Source organism: Salarias fasciatus, chromosome 14 (assembly GCF_902148845.1).
Source record: "Salarias fasciatus chromosome 14, fSalaFa1.1, whole genome shotgun sequence".
Lineage (NCBI taxonomy): Eukaryota > Metazoa > Chordata > Actinopteri > Blenniiformes > Blenniidae > Salarias > Salarias fasciatus.
Window position 1 is genome coordinate 26,980,413 of NC_043758.1, and position 21,331 is coordinate 27,001,743.

The 21,331-nt window shown below is 41.4% G+C and overlaps 1 protein-coding gene across 1 annotated transcript in view; it reads left to right on the top strand.

Annotated features, from left to right (window-relative positions):
• acsl3a (acyl-CoA synthetase long chain family member 3a) overlaps positions 1-21,331 on the top strand; it is a 33,727-nt gene that overhangs the window by 4,982 nt on the left and 7,414 nt on the right. The window contains exons 2-10 of the mRNA XM_030108376.1: positions 1,792-2,230; positions 4,972-5,149; positions 9,092-9,201; positions 10,354-10,492; positions 13,810-13,960; positions 15,291-15,414; positions 15,608-15,679; positions 20,278-20,417; positions 20,498-20,670. Coding sequence (XP_029964236.1) covers positions 1,856-2,230; positions 4,972-5,149; positions 9,092-9,201; positions 10,354-10,492; positions 13,810-13,960; positions 15,291-15,414; positions 15,608-15,679; positions 20,278-20,417; positions 20,498-20,670 — 1,462 coding nt within the window. The 5' untranslated portion in view covers positions 1,792-1,855. The remainder of the gene's footprint in view (positions 1-1,791; positions 2,231-4,971; positions 5,150-9,091; positions 9,202-10,353; positions 10,493-13,809; positions 13,961-15,290; positions 15,415-15,607; positions 15,680-20,277; positions 20,418-20,497; positions 20,671-21,331) is intronic.

Sequence of the window (21,331 nt, forward strand, 5' to 3'; positions counted from 1 at the left end):
CTGAACTCCGTCAAACTGTGTCAGCTGCTACTTCAATGTTGCTGTTGTTGGAAAAAGTGTAGAGAAGACAGAAAGTGCACAGCTCATGTCTTTCTCTCGGTGTGTTTACGGCTGATCTGAGTTTTCCTCATTACTCGGCATTTGAGTCTTACATCATTTCTGCTGGGCACAATGCAGCTTGAGGATGTTGTCCACATGCCTGAGACACAGCTCCTGTCTCAGCTATCTTCCTTTGTGTGAAGGCCTGTTCCCGTTTGCTCACCCTCACATTTATAGTCTCCATTTACACCATGTTTTCAAGTGAAAATCGAAACATTTTGCTGCATTTTTGGGGTCCTTTTACACGACAGTGGACCTCAAAGTCACTGAAAATGCAACTCATGTCATGTAAATGAGACTTCTTAGGCAGGTGATCAAAGTGCAAAACTTGTTTACAATTTTCCAAATCAAATATTGTCATTTTCCTGTGATTTAAGAATGCTGTTCGCTGGCTGAGTTAACAGCTGTATGAATGTTTCTTTTTTATTATTGATTAAGCGCCACGTTTTCTCTAATGAAATGACATTGCTGGTTCAGTTTGAGGCCCTAAGTGCTGTTGAGTGTGTTCGCTTGTCTTGTTAAAAGTTTCAGACCATTGCAGATGTCATTTTACAGTCCAGCGCCTCTTCTGCTTGAACAAAAGCAAACTCGCACAGTTCTTTGTTCGCACTGGTCTATGAAATGAGGTGAAACTTTGCTGTATTTGTTGACAGAAATTGTACTTACTGTGCTTATTCGTATGTCATGTGATTATGTTGTGTTTGTCGACTGGTGGAAGTTCTAACATTACCTGTAGTAATTTTTTTTTTTTTGTGTGTTTCCAAGTAGAGCCAAAAACATATTTACACACCTGAAAGCAGTCATTTATGAATGATCACTATTTATTTTAATAAGAAAACTGAAAAACTGAAAAATACTGTTACACAGAAACAGTTTATTTGTTACTCTCGGGCTGTCCTGATTCTTCCACTCCATCTGCCACTATCACTGCTTACTGGCAAACTGGCCAAAATGAAGAATTATTATTATTCATTATTTAATTAAATAATTAAAAAGGTGCTGATTAAGTTACAAATCTTTTGAATTGGAAGACTGCACTTTTTCTCCATTTTTCTCCAGTGTCATTAATTTAACTTTAATTAGCTCAATTGCAAATTTGCAATTTTTTGGATCTTAATCACTCCTATGTTTATAACATGGATCGTGGATGGTCCAACAATATTTGCAGAACATACACATCATGGGGATAAGAAAAAAAGATTTAGAATCACAAATGTGACATTATTCACAATGAAAAAAGCTAAATTGGACTTAGACATGCCAGAAAGCATTAACACTGTTGACTTTATTCTTGTCCTGTTGAGCTGTTTCCTTGGTTTAAGTCGAGAGTTTCTGCTGTTTCCCTCCCAGTTTGTGTCTCCTCTCATTCCCTCCCTGACTTTGTGATTTACCTTCATGCGTGGTTGATGCTAAGCGCGGTTGACACTGATGGGTGACGTGTTCATTGACAGTGTGGATGCAGGAGTTGCAGGGAGGAGAAGTTGCTGTGTCACGATGTTTTCATTCAGACTGAAAATCCTTTTGGTTTCAGAATGAACTTAGGATCTCGACCATCCAGCCAGCCATCCAGTCAAACCTCAGGATTATTATAAGAGTAACTTTTCTGAACAAAAATGACTTATTTCGGCTAAATCCAGGTGCTTTACTTTCATTTTCCAGGAATCCTGATAGTAGATCTGTATTCCGTTTCAGACAGAGAGCGAGAAGCTGAAACAGACGAGCCTCCTCTGGACTTTCTCCTCACTGCTCCACCAAGATGAAGCTGAAGGAGGACCTGAACCCGATGCTGCTGCTCCTCTTCCACCTCATGGTGTGGATCTACACTGTCATCAGCTTCCTGCCCTCTTACCTCTTCAGCTGGGTCTTCCAGCCCGGTGACGGCTTCTACGGCTCCGAGGAGGAGCGAGCCAAGAGGCCGAAGGCCATATCGACTTCTGGACGTCCAGAGGGACCGTACAGAGCGGTGAGCGCCGCCAAGAGGCTGGTCACATCGCTGCATCCGGGAGCGGACACACTGGACAAGATGTTTGAGTACGCCGTTGCGAGGTTCCCCCTCAGACACTGCCTCGGCACCAGGGAGGTGATCAGCGAGGAGGACGAGCGGCAGAGCAACGGCAAAGTCTTCAAAAAGGTAAATAACCATGTAACGAGGGTGTACATCGTCAGAAAGCAATGATGAAACAAAATTTGATGCAGTAGTTGTAAAGAAATGATGCAGTGTTATTATGGCATGACTCTCTGTCCATGTTCTCCTGAGACTTTTTAATTTTATCATTAAGAATCACCTGTAATTGTAACATTAAGGTTTCTTTACTAACCCAAACAACAGCACCCACAAACATGAAAACTACATTTTTTAAACTATTTCTGCCATTTCCGTGTAAACACAACACTTCTTCAAAACAGAATCATAAGTACAGTGTGTTTTCACTTGAAACGCTGTCCTAAACAGCCTTAATGACTTTATTTTGGTATTTGGAAGTCAGCTCTCAAAGTTTCGTGTCTTCTTTGAATCAGTGAGCTGGTTGTCTTCCAGTCCCAGTATTGATGGTTTGATCCCTCGCTTTTCATGGTAGGTTCACCACAGTGTGTGAAAGATTGAGCATATGAAAGGGTGAATATGAGGTGTTTTCCACAGCAACCACAGGGCAGACATTTCACATCATTTTGCTGAAAGAAACCAGGCCCAACCTATAAAATGATAGTCAGGAAGACAGCATGTGCTCTTCCAGAACAGAAGTGGAAACTACTGTTTCACGGTCCTGCTTGGTTTTCGTGTGTCCTCATAACTTCTTATCAAATTTCTGCAGAGATTTATGATGACACGATGATTAAATCAAGACATTTAAGCCATGCAGAAACATTCAGCCTCTCTAAAAGTTCATGATTCATTCCTATTTTGTCATAGATTACAGGATTTAGCAAGGTCACTTTTCATAACCATGACTCATGACCATTTATAATATCTGCAAATCTGATAAAATGGTCATTACAGCCTCTCACGAACCTCATTCTGCATAATTGCAATTATTCGCCATCATGCAGCATATTTGTTTCTGAGTAAAACAGTAGCATTGAATGACTGCAAGATATTGGAAGTTAAAGTTGCGTTACATTAATGGTTGTACAGTGATTAGCTTTCTTGCTTCCCAGAAGGAAAGTTATGGGTTTGAATACCAGTCACGCCTTTTTGTGTGGAGTATGCCTGTTCTCAGTTTTGTGTGGGTTTTCCTCCAGGTATTCTGGTTTCCTCTCAGAGTCCAAAAACACGCATGTGAGGTTAATTGAAGATCCCCGGGTGTGTGTGTGTTTGTACTGTGATGGACTGTCCAGGGTGTATCCTGCCCACGTGCATATTCAGCTGGGATTGGCTCCAGCGCTGCGGCCCTGCTCAGTATAGAAGATCTATGGATGGATTTACTTAAAGGGCTGAAGCTCCCAATAATTGCATATTTTTCCACAAATTCTTCTGTCATAATATTGGTAGAAATTCAGGGTTTCTTGTTTGCTGCGTACTTGATCATTTAAGCTAATTAATTTTAGTTGGCTTTTATTGTTTCTTTTTCAACATTGCATAAATACCCTGCATCTTTCATTAGCTCCCCTCCACAAATCAGAGAGAACATGAATGCTTTTATTAGTATTATTGTTAAAAAGAAACAACAACAGGGAGAGGACAGTTACCACAAAATATAGTCACTTTAAATATATAGGAATACTTGAATATGACCTGCAAAGATGATATAAGGAAGTTTATGAGTGTGAATAACTGATGTTAGAATCAGGAGAAAGGCTAGATGAGCATTAAAAAGATCCAAGTTTAGCTTGCATCAATGTCTCCAAAAGCTGAAGGCCTTGTTTTTTTTTTTTTGTTTTTTTTTTAAACCATGGCCAACCTGAATTGCCCCATCTACTGTTAGCTTAGTAAAATAAAGGGATTGTAAGTAATCAGGTTTGTGCTTTTTTGGCAGAACTTTGAAATCTTTTGTAATCTTTGGGGTCAGCTGTTTAATCCCCAGTGGCTTTAATGCACTTCCACTAATGAGTGCCTTTATTATGGGTTATTTTCAACTTTAGGTCAGAGTATGTGGAAACTGCACAAATCCCAGCAGCCCCAGTGTGAGAGCAAAACACGTCACCCGGTGCAATGACGTGGCGTGAAGGAAGACAACTAAATACACTCAGTGTTTAGTCAACTTAAAAGGAACTAAGTCAAGTTTACTTGAAACACAGTTGGGATTTTTTATGTTTTTTGAAAGTTATTAACATATTGATTAAAAAAAAAAAGAAGAAGAAGAAATAGAGATTTGAGCTTCCTCTGATGCCTTCGCTGTTTTGGCATTGGAAAAACAAAGTAACTCTAAAAATATGTTTGGAAAGGCTATTTTTCCTGATCTAAATATTTGTGAATGGGGTTGTTTTGAGTGCACGGTGCCTGCATAGTCCAGGCTTATTAGCATTTACTTCTGAATCACCCCACTAATGCCAGCAGCCTGATCCTTTTAATCCATTTATACTGCATTGTTGTAACACTCATTGCTGCAAGAGTGCATAGCTTAGCTATTTAGCCCCTGTTATTGTTTCTAGTAGGGGGTAAACAGTGCTGTGGGGGTGTCGTTACTGTGTGGTTTGTGTGCACTGTCATTTTTTAACCATTAGGAGTCAGTATAACCTCACTGATGCTCCTACAGGCAGCTCCATGGGTTCATTGATGTGTGAGAGTAAAGAATATGCATGAGGAATCGATGAACATGAAGGGGGATGCAGATCTGTTGTTAGTTTGTTTGAGATATTGTCTCGACTCTTAAACATCCATGAATTTGTAAGAAAAGAAGAAAATCCCCTCTGGTTCTTCTGGTGCCCCCCCTGCAGGTGGTTCTCGGGGAGTACCGCTGGCTGTCCTATGAAGACACCCTGACAGCAGCGACCCGTCTGGGCAGCGGTCTGGCTTCGCTGGGGCAGCAGCCCAAATCCAACATAGCCATCTTCTGTGAGACTCGAGCCGAATGGCTGATAGCCGCTCAGGCCTGCTTCGCCTACAACTTCCCATGTAAGTGTCCACAGTGTGTTCAGTCTGATGCAGTACCACAAGACAAAGGTGATGATTTGAAACTTCAATGGAAACGGGAAATAACGCAAATGTTACAGCAGTAATGTAACATTGTAGCTGCAACCTTCTGCTCAGCTCGGGTGTCAGCAGTTACAGTTAGGAAGATGCAGATATTTTTACTTTGTGGGCGTTTAACATGCTTCAGAGACTCATCACTCCATCTTGTGGTTAAAGTAAGTAGTGAAAACAATGTAGTTCGCATGCTGTTGGTTTTTTGAAGAGACCACACAAATGGACACCAAAACACGACAATTTTCAGTTACAGTTTGAAACATGAATTAACTCTTGCTCAGGATAGATCACATTTTAAAATCTGCAGAAGTATTTGGAGATTTTATACGTGTGTTCTTCATGGTGCAGTTTCTTTGCTGGAGCATCGCTCCTCTCTCTGGTTAAACTCATCATTTTCCTTCTTATTTAAGAGTTAAAATGAATCCCTCCATAATAATGATGAAAATTAAATCACTATTAGAGAAACCAAACCAACCTCATAAATGTATAATATAATCTGAAGTACAGAAGAGCTGTTACCTCTGCTCCCATACAAAATAACATTTTTAACATGATAAACCATAAATACCTCATAGATGGCTTTGTGAGGACAAAATAACCACAAGTCAGTGCATAAAAACCAAACAGTGTGCGCGTGCATGTGGAAAACTTACAACAAGCAGCTGAGCCAGAAGAAGGTCACTTTGTCCCTTCTGCTTTGTTACATAAGTGTCCCATTTCTTCTCCTTCTCCATCCTTGGCCCTGTGACGGAAACCGAACAGAATCAAACACTCACATGACATTTCTGTACAATACGACAATCTCGCACAATGACTGACTAAAAGGATTCTTGTGTCACCCAAAATGGTTATTTCAGGTTTGTAGTCTCTTCTTTTTGGAATGATAAAGGGTAATTTAAGATGGAAACGGAGCTGGTGTATATTCTGGTCCGCAAACAGATCTGAGCCACTGAAAAAAGCCCAACAGAGACTACATTTTCGGAGTCCTCAAGGGCTAAAGTTCTGCATGTTTTAGGTCTTTCTCAGGCACAGATGTAGATTTAATTGTCACATGGTTTTTAGAAAGGTTTTCATAGACACTTACCTATTTTTACCCCAGTCTGCCTGTCTGAAAAGCTTTTTAGACCCATGGTATTTCCTGTTAAGCTAATTGATCGGAAAATGGAGTTGTGTCGCTGTCACTGATTCTAAAAAATCAAGTGAATATTTGTCATCAAAATCTAATATTCAGATATTCCTAAAGCATAGATTTTTTGTTTCAATGTTACCGTGTTCATACATTGTGAGTTTTATGGGTTCAGGATATTGCTTCCTTTCTTTACAATCTTTACAATGTATTTGTTGAAACTGCAGCTTTTTATTGATCTGTGCTCATTTACTCTTCATAAAGTATTCAAGAACAGTTTTGCATCTGTATCCATAACGAACCCTTTTTTTGGTCTGCGTGCTTCAGTGCGGACTCTAATAAACTTTTAGAAAGCGCTGTGAGTCAACAATTCATCTTCCTGATCCCCCCCTGCAAACACAAACAGCAGAGCAGTGGAAAAGTGCCGGGGCGGCGGGGGGGCGGACCAGAGACAGAGGAGAGAGAGGAGCTAAAGGGTGAAGAGAGCAACGGGGAAGAAACAAGAGGGGAGGACAGAAAGCGAGAGGCGATGGCGTCAGAAGAGGGGTGAGAGGGTCTACGTGAGCAACTGATGTTGACAGAGGCATGGAGGAGTCAGCCAAAGGACCCCCGTGAACTCAAACACTCGGAGCTAGCGTGTTAGCTCCGCTTGTGTGATTATCCCTTAAAGCTGGAAGGCCGAACTCCCTCCCAGATCCTGATTGCACGTTCACGTGAAAAACCTCTCTCTCGCAGAGCGTTTCTGTACGCCACATTTCACTGAAAGCCGGGGTGTTTAGATCTCACGGCTGGAGGTGTCGCGGCCCTCGTCTTCACACAGTGGAAGACTGGCGGCTCCATGACGCAGGAGTGTGACGTCTCCAGGCCCAGCGTGTCACAGCAGGGTGAAAGAGTCTGCTGCTTCCTCCTGTCACCTCTTTTTCCTTTCCTGTTTTGTCACACACGCTTCAGGTTGACCTGACACATGCACGCCAAACGCACACATGCCAGACGCACACATGCACGCCGGCACCGGTTTTAAAATGTCGCTCAACTAAGAGCTTCAGATGTAGTTTTCCTTGTGATCCAACAGAAGGCACTGCGGTGGTTCACTATCGCGTTGATCTGCTGACCGATCGTGAAACAAAGATACTTTAATGTGTTTTACTCAGAAAGTAGAGGATCGTAGTGAGCACAGACATCCTGACTGAACAGTCACTACACCAGAACATCTCAGATGGCAGCATCTGGAGAATTCTGGCTCTACACTTTTTAATTTAGCTTTATCAGTTTTATCCTGCTAAGTTTTCATTTCCAAGTTTTCGAAGCACCTCATTGTCTTATTTGCATATTTTCTTCCTGCTACAAATTTTGTTCACAGTACTTTTAAGTTTCTCTTTAAGTTGTTTTGCTAAGTCAATGCAGTTGCTGAAAAGTGAGGGTTTTTTTTTTTTTTTGTAGTTTTTTAAAATCCCATTGTGGACTGTTATTTCCTGTTTATCCAATAAATGTCCAATCAGATTGGTCTCAAAGACAGAGAGAAGAAAAAACAATAGTACAAAAGGAGTAGTATAAAAAACTAAAAAACACATTTATTCCCAAAAATCTTATGCTTCTCCTTCTACTATAGCAACCATTTTTCTTATTTTTCTAGTTCCCTTTTCTTACAGATTTGGGCTTTTTGTAAGTTTTATTTTAATTTTAGGAGAAAACTTGAAGTTGTGATAGCCAAGGAAGTTAGTTTCCTATTGGAACGTGCGCTACCCAATGAGTGGAAACTACCCCAAGATATCATTCAAATTTGTTTGGTGTTGCCCCAGTGATAAGAAATCACTGAGGTTTCAAGTATTTTATTCAAGCTTTTATACCTAAATGGTCACGATATTCCAGCTGTGATGAACTACACTGACAAGAGAATGATTTTGATTGGAAGATAAAAAGCTAATTTGCATGTTTTTCATTAGCGTGTTAAATTATTCTTTCCTAGAATTAATACTTCAGGGAAATTCATCTTCATCTTAATTATTTGGAGATACAATAAACTACCACTTAAACACTTTTCTATTTAATTTTTTTCAAATAATTTCCTCAATAAGCCTCTAGAGATTCAAGCTATGACAGTCCCGAGCGGATGTATCCATGCAGCCGCACATTCCAGCTCTCCATCAGACATTTATACTCCCAGTCATAACACCGACCCCCCCTCCCACACTTCACATACCAGTGGTGTTCGTATCCCCAGCAAAGAGCTTCTCAGGCAGCAGGAGCTTGGATCCCTTCGGCTTCGAGGTCTCTGGTGGTGCTCACGATATCATGTGTGGAGAGAGCCAGCTCCGAGGGTCTGAGCAGCGCAGACAGAGCGCACGTACAACTGCGCTACTGTATACAGACGCAGAGGCAAGGGTTCAAGGATTACTTGATGCTGCAGTCTCATATTCTGATGTTTAGTTTATCTGTGGCATGAAAAGCAGCTGACTCATCACCAAGTTTTTCAAAAAAAAAAAAAAAAACTGAAGAAATAAAATAAATAAAATAAAACCACATTTTATCTCTTTTTTATGAATACTCATGCTGCCCCTCGCTGTTTCACTCCAGCCGAATAGTTGAAACTGTATTAACTAATGCAGTTATATTTCAGCTGTTTATCATCACACAGATTTTCTCATCAGTGTGTGTGTGTGTGTGTGTGTGTGTGTGTGTGTGTGTGTGTGTGTGTGTGTGTGTGTGTGTGTGTGTGTGTGTGTGTGTGTGTGTGTGTGTTACAGTGGTCACCCTGTACTCCACCCTGGGAGGTCCGGCTGTAGCTCACGGCCTGAACGAAACCCAGGTCACTCACATCATCACCAGCAGAGAGCTCCTGGAGACCAGACTCAAGGTTTGAGCCACTTCGGTGACACAAACACAGTAAATGCTGCAGATTGAGTTCTACTCGCCTAAACCTTAATAAGAGTTAGCGTTGTACGTGCATCATGTTACAGTGTGTAGTTAGATCTTACAGACAGATTGGCCAAAAAGTGTAAATTAAAAAAAAAAAAAAAAAACATAGAGATGAAGTGATCAGACATTTTGGCACAGATTCTTTTTTTTTTTTGGATTGGGTATAGGCTGACCCTAATACCTTTTCCATCTAAAATTTACATTTTATTTCCATGTTTACCTTCAAAATGACTTCTTCATTATGTATTCCTTAATTGTTGATTGTCTTGTATGTCCTCTTAAACATGCTCTGCTGTATGAGACCAGAGAGTTCTGTGTATGAAACACTGCTGGAGTCAATCCAGGGTGAAAGTGAGGCTTAGCAGAGGCGAGGAGCTCCAGATGTCTTTTAGTAAAACTGAAACTCATGTCTTGTTTCAAATGATCTTGTGTGCTACCATGTACTTGGCTATACAGATCCAGTAGGACAGGGTTTTACATGTAATGTGCAGATTTCAGGACATATCATGGATCCAGACGCTTTAAAATTCCCATGGTCACCTGAAAACAGACCAGAGATTTATTTTTTTTTGTTTGTTTTTGCCTTTTCATTTCATTCTCTGTTCCATCCAGCCCTCTCCTTAGCCTTATACTCCATCCTTCCCTTATCCAAACTATGTATCATAACCCATCCAGGCTACAGCAGCAGTTGTGTATTAAAAAAAAAAATGCCTAGGGTGATTGACTTAATTTTCAGATCCCGGAACAATTAGAAAAATGCATCAAAACATCAATATTAGTAGTTAAATAATCTGTTTCTAATCTGGTCTACATTAAAACTTTTCCTAAATACCTTTTGTCTGTGGAAAAAATGTAGTTGTCGAGTGTTCACTGAGGAGAGAGAGTGCAGTCAGAGAGCTTAAAAAAGACAACAGAGCCACTCGAACAGATTCAATCCTCAAAGACAAACGGTGCTCTGAAGTTTCATCTTCCCCCGTTTTATGAAGAGACATAAACAAGAAGCTCCTCTACTCCCTCTCTGCTTTTCATCTCTGAGAGTGTAAACACAACCTGTGGATGTTTGTCGTGTGTGCGTCCACGTGTCCATCAGGCCATCCTGGTCGAGGTTCCCAGGCTGCAGCACATCATCGTGGTGGACGACACGCCGACCACTTGGCCCGGCTTTCCCCGAGGCGTCAGCATTCACAACATGGCGGCTGTTCAGAAGCTGGGAGCCCGGCCGGAGAATGGTGAGTTATGTGAACAAGCTGGATTTATTAATCAGGTAGTAACAGCGGAGTGTTTACTGGCACTTCTTCATTCATTGACGTCAGCTTTTTTTTTATTTACATGGTCTGTTACATTCACACTTATAACCAGAGCAAGTTGAACAGCATACCAGACAAAACTCAACCACCTCATGTATTTTAAAATCAAAATAAAACTGAACAGTCACTTCTCATGAAACTCAAGTAATTAACTTCAAACCCAAACTTCCTGTATTTTTACATTTAATTGTGTTGACAGCAGCTGGAGCCGTTTGCTGGCTGTAGATGAAGGCAGGCTACATCCTGTCGGTCAGTCCATAAAGTACCAAACAAGCTTCTTTCACGCCTGTAAATCGATACGTCGATTTCAAATATTGTCATTCGTCTTATAAGTCAGTATTCTTGCTTGTCGGGACACTCAGCAGAAGACCGTGTTGTCTTCACTGTTTCCTTTGTTCCATTCACTGGCCACACATGAGCTATACGCCAGAACACTGCCCCCACAGGTCATCAGTGGTATTACGCTGTTTGTTGTGTATCCACAAGCTCCATAGAAATTGACCAAATTAAGAATGTAATGCATACAGAAGGTAGATAGAAGTTGGGAATCAAGACAATAATTATCAAGACAATTTTTTTTTCTCTGTAATCACAGAATAAAATGTTTCGGTTAGAAGCAAAGGATTTGCCGTGCTGAAGAAACCCAAATTGAATAAGATAAAGATCCACACTGTTTTGTTTCAGCAGCATCTTCAGCAGCGAGACCCCCTCCAGCAGCAGAGGAGATGTTGGTGGGAGGTGGGTGGATGGGGCGGCTTGGTAGTAGTTCCTTTAGGTCATGTGAATGAGGAAGTGCTAACATCTGTATCAGATTAAGGTCGATGTGGCGCACATAGAGGAGCAGGAAAAGCGGCCCTTTCTCTGAGGCCCTTCGAACCCCCCGACCCTGAACATGAGGAGCTGGTGGTGTCAGGAGCAGATAAAGGAGAGAAGGAAGCGGGCTCAGGAAGGGAGGATGGAGCTCTGGGATGCAGCGCGGCTCGTGTTTACACACAGCGGCGTTAACTTCACATGACATCAAGTCTCGGAGCATGAACTCCATCCAATATGGCTGCAGTCAGAGCGGAGGAGAGCACCGAGGTCGTCCCCATGGGACTGAAATGGACTTCACTCTGCCTTCATCTCGGATGAGTTCGAGTGTCTTCGCTCCACACGACACTCAAACAAAAGCGATCCGTCACGTGTCCTCCGGTTTTGTTTCTCTCTGAAACTTTGGAGCAGCTTTGGAGACATTTATCCAAACAGTGGAAGAGGAAGCAGGAGGAAGGATTCCGTCACTCTGAGCTTTGCAACTTCTGCTTTGATTAGATGTTGAGATTGTGACCCTTAACTAATGGGGGGGGGGAGAATCCAAACAGAAAAATGAATCATATGGGAAAAATGAAGCTCTCGTCCATTCAGTAAAGTAAAATGTAAATAGAAGGACAACTTGACCACATAACGTGTTTCACTCTGTATACAGACCATTGGTTTCAAGTAATTTCCAGTTCAGGAGCTGCATATACTACAAATTCATCTGTAAAATAGTGCTATTGTCACTTTTCAATTTAAATTTTGTTGTCACAGAAAAGACTAGACTAGACAGACGAGATGAAAATCTCTATCATTTCAATAAATGAAACAATCACTATGGAAAATGAAATGAAAATGTACTGTGTCAATTTGGAGCCAATGTTAATGATACCTTTTGGTGCAAAATACAGAAATGTCTCCAGTAGCTGTTGCAATATGCATGTTTTTACAAACTTACCGTGACAGCTTGAAGGTGAGGCGAATGCCAGTTTGTGAGCAGTGAGGTACCCAGCTTTCAGCATCAGTCATATTGCAGCTCTGGTCTCAGTGCTGTGTTGTGTTGTAACATTTTCTGTGACAAATAAGGCAAGAAAATGGAAAAAAAAAAAAAAAAAATCATAATAACATTAACTATATGTACCATTTTTTAGACTATAATTTAACATTGTTAACAATAAATTATAATTTTGAAAAGTAATGGTTGAATGATGATCCATTTAAACACATTTAATTTGCTATCAGTGAGATATTCAGAATTACTGAGGTTAATTCCATGTAATAACGTCAAATGCATGTATGTTGGTTTAGTTTGTCAGGAACCAGGTAGAACCCAAATGCAGACGAGAGCCGACTTGAGCCAAGAAACAGGTTTATTTCATCCAAAAGGTTTATTTCATGCAAGTCCGGAAAGGGTAATCTAAAATCAGGGTTCACAAAACCAGATAGACAGATCCACATGCAGGTATGGAAAGAACTAAACCCTGAACTCATGAGGCAGACAGATGGGGACATCAGACATGGACTGATCCGGAAAACAGAATCGGCAGCCCGACGAAGACACACTGAGGAGACGAAACTAAATACACTGGAGCAGAGGAATGAGGCAGGATGCGATTGCATAACAGGGTAGAAACATGAGGCGAGGCAGAACGCAACAGGTGAAGAACGTCATCCAAATAACACAGGGAGCCAGGGAGGGACACGGACAGCAGGAGGATGGGAGACGCAGACAGGGTGCAAAACTAAGCACAGGCAACAGGAGGGGCTAAATCACACCAGAAAGACAGACAGGAAACAGCAAGACAGATAGGACCCTGACATGTAGCTTAGGTATATACAATATTAATCAATATGCAACTTTATTAAATTAGCTGCAATAAGTCACTTTGTAGCAGTGGTCCCTCACAATTATCAAAGCTACACAGTCACTTCAAGCCATCGCATATAAAGCAGAATGACTGAATAGCTTAATAAATCTAAAAGGTAATAAAAAGTCAAAGTCCAGAGGGGGACATTTTGGAGGGATGAGTAAAGGAGTGGAAATGGCTGTTTTGGCTCTCACATTCAAACACAAACTCTCTGTGTTGCCAAGAAGAGCCTGGTTGTTTAATATCACAGCTGACGATTTTCCATTCACGTGTCCCACTCACAAATATTGCTTTGGCCTCCTCTGTGTTTTCACTGCTGAAAGAAAAACACTTTAAATCGTATCTTTTGCTTTAATTCATTCATATCTATTCTATGAAAGTAGAGATTGTTGTTTGTATTTTGTTTACCGGTATGCTTGTATGTTTGTGTGTTATTGTAAGTATTTTGTACCAATACAGTTCAGTCTGTATTTTAAAAGTCTGTCTGTCTTTATCAATGTACAGTACATGAATTGTACTAAGATTTGCTGAGTCACATTCAGCTCAAAGTTGTTGTTGTTTTGTTTTGTTTTTTTACAGCTTCTGCAGAGCGGAAGCCTCCACTGCCGTCGGACATCGCCGTCATCATGTACACCAGCGGCTCCACCGGCGTCCCGAAAGGCGTCGTGATCTCCCACAGCAACATCATCGCCGGCATCACAGGGATGGCCGAGAGGATTCCCAACCTGTGGTAACCAGCACGGTCGCAGCAACTCACCTTTACAGAAGTTTTATAACAATGACTTTTGTAACTAGACGGCATTTTTTTGATCTATAAAAAAAAAAAAAAAAAAAGATAGTATCGCAGCTCTGGCTTGGAAAAGTACTAGAAAACAACATGGAATACAGTAAAACATTGTTGTAATTATGAATTTGCATAACATCTTGACCTTTTTTGTTCTTTAATGTTTACTGAAATATATTTGCACATGCAAAGGTTAAAGATAAAATGTTAGAATAATAACGTGGTTGAACAAAAAAGTTAACGGGAACAGTTAACGGGAAGGTTAACGAGAACAGTTTTAACAATTGTTATATGATTCTCATTGATTGTCACTCTCACAACCTAAATTCTCTTTCTTTACTTTGAAAGATTTTTCCTCTCACGTTGCTGTGCAAACTCCCCGTCACTACGTGTTTGAAAGGAATGCTTTGAATTATGGGAAATAAGTTTCAGCCAGTATCTTCATACAAGCCAAGTGTTTACATTCGAGCCAAAGCCCACCCGGCTCTCTGGGGACTGAGGCGGGGGGCGAGAGGAAACACAGGGAGGAGGGAGATGGAGGAAGGATCTGGGAGGAAGGGAGTTGTAAAAAGATGGATAAATGTCAGAAGATTTATTAACAATCAGTTAGTGAGATTTCATGAAGGTTTACTTTGTGCTTTGGGTGAGATGACTTGTTCTGATAACAATTTACCAACAATCTTAGAAGCTATTGGAGTTGTATTTGAAAAAAAAATCCTTAAAAAAAGTAAAAGCTGCAGCCAGTAACGCCATAGAAAATAAATAGGACTGAATTTCTGGGAAATAAAAATCTTTATTGCAGGTTTTGTACAGTTTTCTAAGTGGGTGGGATAGTCTTCATATTCATTCATTGAGGAGAAATACATTCTCTCTCAATTATTATTATTATTAAAACAATTAAGAATTCATTGAATCTTTCGGTTTGGTGTATAGTAATCTTAATATTTCTTGACTGTAGGTCTTTAACATTTCTTGCAATGTTCAGTTCAGCAGCTCCTTCCTATGAATTTAAAAAGATGACAGAGTGGTTTCACGTCTCTTTTCGCTGCAGGTTTCCTCAATCCAGACTCGATTCAAATCTTTTTTGGGATCATGAGCCTTCAAGCCTTACTTTATTTACCAGTTTGTGTTTAATACTCAGATATAGGCACAATCACATTTTGTGAAAAGTTAATGTAGAAAACAAAATACCGGTAATTCCAAAGGTTTAACATAAATGTTGTGGTCTTTGCATCCAGTTAAGTGTCCTTACGGTGTGTTTTTGTTTTTTTCCCAGTGAGGAGGACACATATATCGGCTACCTGCCTCTAGCACACGTATTGGAGCTCAGCGCTGAGCTAGTCTGCGTTGCATACGGCTGCAGGATCGGATACTCGTCTCCTCAGACTCTTGCCGACCAGGTGAAATCTTCAAAAAAAAAAAAAGGCAAAATTGTAAATCTGATCATTTTAATTGGACATTTTGAGAAATACATATTCAAACAATATGGAGTGAGTGAGTTTGCTGTTTTATTTTAATAAAACTGGAAAACTTCAGTGTTTGAAATACGTTAAACTTTTTAGTGACCTTGGTTTGTTTTCCCCCCACCAAAAGTCAACCAAGATCAAGAAAGGAAGCAAGGGAGACACCAGCGTCCTGCGGCCCACCCTGATGGCAGCTGTCCCAGTATGTGAGACGACACTCTCAACACGACATGTCGTTAATGTGCGAGAACATTTGCAGTATCTTCCTCTGTCCCGTCTAAATGTCACACGATGGAGGGGTGGGCTTCAGATTACAGTCCTGCAGCTGTAAAGCAGCTCTGACAGACTGGAACAGGGGTCCGCAGGGCCTGCAGGGGTCTGAAGACGGCTCGGTTGAGTTAACCGCTGTTAGAGATGTGTTGGTCATGAAACCTTTCTCACTGCTGCTCAACGCACCCCACTAAATGTTTTAGCACACTGCATTGAGACCTCAAGATGATGAAAAATCCGTCTGAGGGGGGTTGAGGCCAAAGCGCCACTACGTTTTCATTTCAAGTGAAAACTGAAAGCTTTGGTTGTGTTTTGGGCGTCAGTTTACACAACAAAAGTTCTTGAAATGACTGAAAATACAACTTTTTGCCACAAGGTGGAATATTTTATAAATTATCTGACTCTGTTTCCGTGTGAACAGGGAAAACGCAACTTTTCAGGAACACTGCTGCTTCACGTGCACACCACAATCCGCGCATTGTTATCTGCATGCATGTCTGTGTGGTTTCATTACAACAACAAACACCCGCTAATGGTCCGACATGCCATCTAAATAATTTTCAGTCTCTCTGCCATTTCTGTGGAAACATTTTCTAAACGTTGCCATGCAAACCGACTTTCCTGAAATGAAAAAGCACAGTATATTTTCACTTGAGACGTCACATCAGTCTGGCCTAAATATTAAAAAAAAAAAAAAAAAAAAAAAAGGGACCACAATATTGATGATGCTAAAACTCCCAACTCTGGGTTTTAAAGACACAGTGAGGCTAAAGCTGCTTTCTGTAATAGCTACACCTTTAGCTGGATGATGTACCGCCTCGTTTCAGTACAGGCTGCATGCTCTCTGGCTGGTTGCACTCTCCCCTTCTCTCACACATCGCCAGGACAAACCCCACCCCACCCCACCCCACCCCTCCCCACCCCCATCTCCCTGCGGCGCAGTGTAAAGGCCAGAGGGCCCCGGTTTCTGGAACCGTTCACAGCTGTAAACAGAACGTGAGAAAGCCCCCTGTGGTTCTCCCCACGACACACACACACACACACACACACACACACACACTCACTGTTTGCTGTGATATGACAATGAACTGTTGCATTAATCCTCTGTCCACTTCCTCTCTCACTGCCTCTCTCTCTCTCTCTCTCTCTCTCTCTCTCTCTCTCTCTCTCTCTCTCTCTCTCTCTCTCTCTCTCACACACACACACATACACACACACACACTGGAAACAGCTGTTTTTTAAATATATATATATATGTGTGTGTCCTTTCCTCCCTTTTTTTTAACGACAACTCCACATTTGGACACTGTGTTTATGTGGTTGATAAAACTTTCTCTAATCTGAGAATTTCTCTTTTTGCCCATTCGAGAGCACGTAATAAAAACTGATTATTTTCACAGTTCGGTCCTCTTCCTGTTGCAACTTAACCCTGTTCTATAGTGTTCTACAGTCTTTATTGTGTCAAGGAACATCTACATTTTGAGTAGATAACTGTTACTTTATATTTATGTCTAAAAGCACAGTTGAGTCTTTTTTTTAAGACTAAAATTGCTAAAGTTGGGGGTTTGTTTTAATTTATAATACAATTTATTAAGCAGGAAGAGAAACACTTACCTCTCTACCGCTCAATTTTCAGGTCATTTTATTGTTCATCATTAAAGTAAACATTTTTTGTGTTGCCATCCTGCTGTAGTACTACATTCAGTTAGGTTTAAACTGATCTCGATTAAATTTAATTACGTTACAAAAAAAACCAAAACTGTTGAATATTGTCGATTTGGGTAATTGTGTCCTCCTTAAAAACTTTTGGTTTGCAGCACCATAGTGGTAAAAACACACCATATGAGTGAAATGTCCACTCAGAGACACAATTGGGGGGTTTTAAATCCATGTATATGAATAATTTTTTCGGGGGAATCGTTGTGTTTTTGACTTTGCTTTTGTTGGGATTTTGGATTCTAATGCCATGAGTGACTTGCTATTGATCTGGAGGCCCAATCAGTCAAACCCGTTAAAGAAACTCAGCCTAACCCTTCATGGGTTAACAAACCATTTGTGGTCACTTTTCATTTAATAACAATTAAAGAGCATGGTGTGGAGGTTGGCAGAAACGAAACAGATGAGTATGGTGAAGACTTTTTTCCACACACCACTGACAGCTGTCATGCAGACACCCTCTTTTGACAGGTTACTTCCAACCCCTACCTCCCCACGTCACACCACAATGGTATATTTCTTATTTTTTTATTTATTTTTTTTTTTTTTTGAAGACAAACAAGAGTAACAGCAGCTTTTACTAACATGAGGCAAAAGGATTGTGAAAGCTTGTTAAAGACATCCAGGGATAAATTTACTTTATTTTAAGTTTTTATTTTTTACAACAAGCAGTGGAATAGTGTTGACCAGAGAGTTTTAATTCTTCATTTTAAAATATTCAAATGACTGCCCTATCAAGCTTTAAGGCCATGCAGATCTGCACATTCTGATGATTTCTCCTTGTCACACTAAAAGATCATCTGAGTTCATCCTGTTTCAAAATATTGCCATCAGAAAGCAATTGCAAAGATCTATTCTTTGCTCTTTTACAGCATGTTAGATACTAACCTAGATGATCGAGATCAGAAAATTTTGCAGTTTCATTTCCCCGAATTCTCATGTTCTGGATTTAATTTGTTCTTGTGGGTTTTTGTGGTTCCTCTGGTTAGTGCCAGCAACTCATCAGGGAGCTTCATGCTTACGCAATCAATGCTAAAAAGCACACATCTGTTCAGTATCGTGCACATCTTTTTCTTCATGAAGTTGTGTTTACTCTCTTCTGGTGATTATGCAAAGGGAGTCACATAAGGGTCAGACTTGGGTGAACACTGTGGTTGAGAACATGTCATTAAAAAGTTAGAGTGCACATAGTTTCAGATTTTTTTAAGATGGTTTTATTGCCTTAAAAAGACTGCAGAGGAATTTTTGTGAGGAACTGGCACGCAATTTCCAGCAAATCTGCACAGCATGTAGGTGAACATTTGCTCGTAGCATTGATCATGGTCTCTCTGCGTTCCTTGTGTGGCACACGAGCTACCAGGTTCAGGTTCTACAGTTTGATCACTGTTATTTGTTACACCACTGAAAATGCAGCTTTTCCAAGATGGCTCCCAAGTTGGAACAGACAAAAAAAACGTTTTTAAAACGCCGCCACTGCGCAGACACAACACAGCTGTTGTATTGCTGTGTACTCCCATTGTTAATCTTTATAGTGTATTGTTCTCGGGTGTGTGGGTTCATTACAGAAACAAGCAACAGCCCCCACTAATGGCCCTACATGATAACTACATCATTTCTATGTAAATGGATGGTGTTTTTGAAACATTGCCATTTAAACACAAAACTTTCCCAAAACTAAAATTCAAAAAGCGTTATAATTTGGAAGGTCATGTAAACAGGATACAACTTGGAATCAAATTGGCATCAAGGATGAAAAACTGATAAAGACCATAAATCAGAAACCACATCCAGGTCATGGTCCCGTTTTAACGTCACCGTTCGGATTTAGTGTGAGTCTATTGTAGAGCTGAAGGAGGCAGAACTTTGCTCTAGTCATGAGACCTTGCAGAAGGTCATATTTTTACAAGGGAGTACCGGAAAGAAACCGGACTGTGGTTATAACTTTTTATTTTTTTATTTTCACATTTAATCAAGACTGTCACCTTCAAAGTACTCTCCTTCGGCTTGAATACAGCGCTGCAGCCGGGATTTCCATTGCTCAATACAGTCAGCATGCTCCTGCGTAATGGTCCCTTTAAGAGCGTTCTTCGATTTTTTTTTCACCTCTTCACGTCATCAAATCTCCGCCCCTTCAGTTCCGTGTTCATTCTTGGGAAGAGACAGACAGTCGCAAGGTGCTAAATCGGGGGTATACGGCGGATGGGGCAGCAGGGCCATGCCGTTTTTCATCAGGAACTGTTTTACGCGCAGAGCCCTGTGCGTAAAACACTTCCCAATCTCCCACAGCGCCGGCCGCTTCAGCATGACCGCCTCCCAGAGCCACCGCAGCAGTGATTTTCTTCCCAAACAGCCTCCATCGTCCTCCAGCTGCCTGTTCAGCTCCTGGCACATGTCCACGCGAGCCTGGTTCTGCTCCGTGGTTAAGAGGCGCGGGACCATTTTCGCATTTTTCGAAGAAGGGGGCGGGACTGTAATAACATAAACACTGCGTGTGAGCTGTCTGTGTGTCTTTGGGAGGCGAAATTTTTCACTGTTATCCTCAAGGCTATGCTATAGCGACATATAACGGCCACAAGTCTGAAATCATTCTTGTTTTAAAATTATAAACAAAGTCCGGGAACTTTCCGGTACCCCCTCGTATTGACTCCTAATTGTTAAGTACAAAGAAACACACTCTCCTAACATCCATCTTGCCTTCAGCATCCAACTGTCATTCATTTCTAATCCACCTGTAATCTTTACATGGTTTGAATTCACTATAATTCACGTCTTTTTCACCCATCCCCACTTCTCTTTCACCTTTGCTGACTGCAGGAGATCATGGATCGTATCTACAAGAACGTGATGACCAAGGTGGAGGAGATGAGCTGTGTTCAGCGGACGCTCTTCATCCTGTCGTACAACTACAAGCTGGAACAGCTGGCCAAAGGATACAGCACACCTCTGTGTGACAGGTACTTCTCTATGTGACTTTTATGACTTGTTAAAGTGTCAGAGGGCTGATTTGAGTGCCTCTCATCTCCCTTTTTTCCAGGCTGGTATTCAGTAAAATCCGTTCTCTTCTGGGGGGTCAGACGAGGGTCTTGCTTTCGGGTGGAGCGCCGCTTTCTGCAGCTACTCAGCGCTTCATGAACGTGTGCCTCTGCTGCCCGGTGGGTCAAGGGTACGGCCTGACCGAGACCTGCGGCGCTGGAACCATTAGCGAGTGTAAGCAGAGGAATGAGAGACTCACAGTAAGACACATTTAGCACGTCAGTAGTGTATTTACAACCAGCTTTCCAATGTTATTTGCTTTGTCAGTATTACTGAAGCAGACTCCTGCACTCATTGGTAAAAAGACAGACTAGAATCTGGACAGATTGCAAATCCACCACCGAGGCAATTTAGAGCCACCAATGAACGTGACAAGCAGTTGAAGGCAATGCTTTGTAGGAGAAGGTGGGAAAGCAAGGAGAAAACCTACACATGCATCGCGAGAACATGCAAACTCCACACAAACACTCTTGGGTCCAGAATGTCTACCATGTGCCAGGGAGGGCAGTGCCACACCGCAGTGAGGGGAGAGGAGGGACAGATAACTCTCTTAGTGCTGATATATCCCATTTTACAGTTACCAAAAATCCCCCAACCAACAGCAGTTGCGCAACCAGACAACACGGAGCTGCACTTACAGAAAGCAATCACCAAGGAAACACAGACTGATAACTGACGTTCTGATGAGCAGTGGCAGAGACAAAGCAGACCAACAGCAGTGTCACATCCTGTTCTGGATGTATGGATAGAAGTGTGCGTGCTTGCCTAGCGGGCATGAATGAAACTAGATGTGTGGGACTCACACCAGTACCCCAGGAGTGTAGGGCGAACGAGC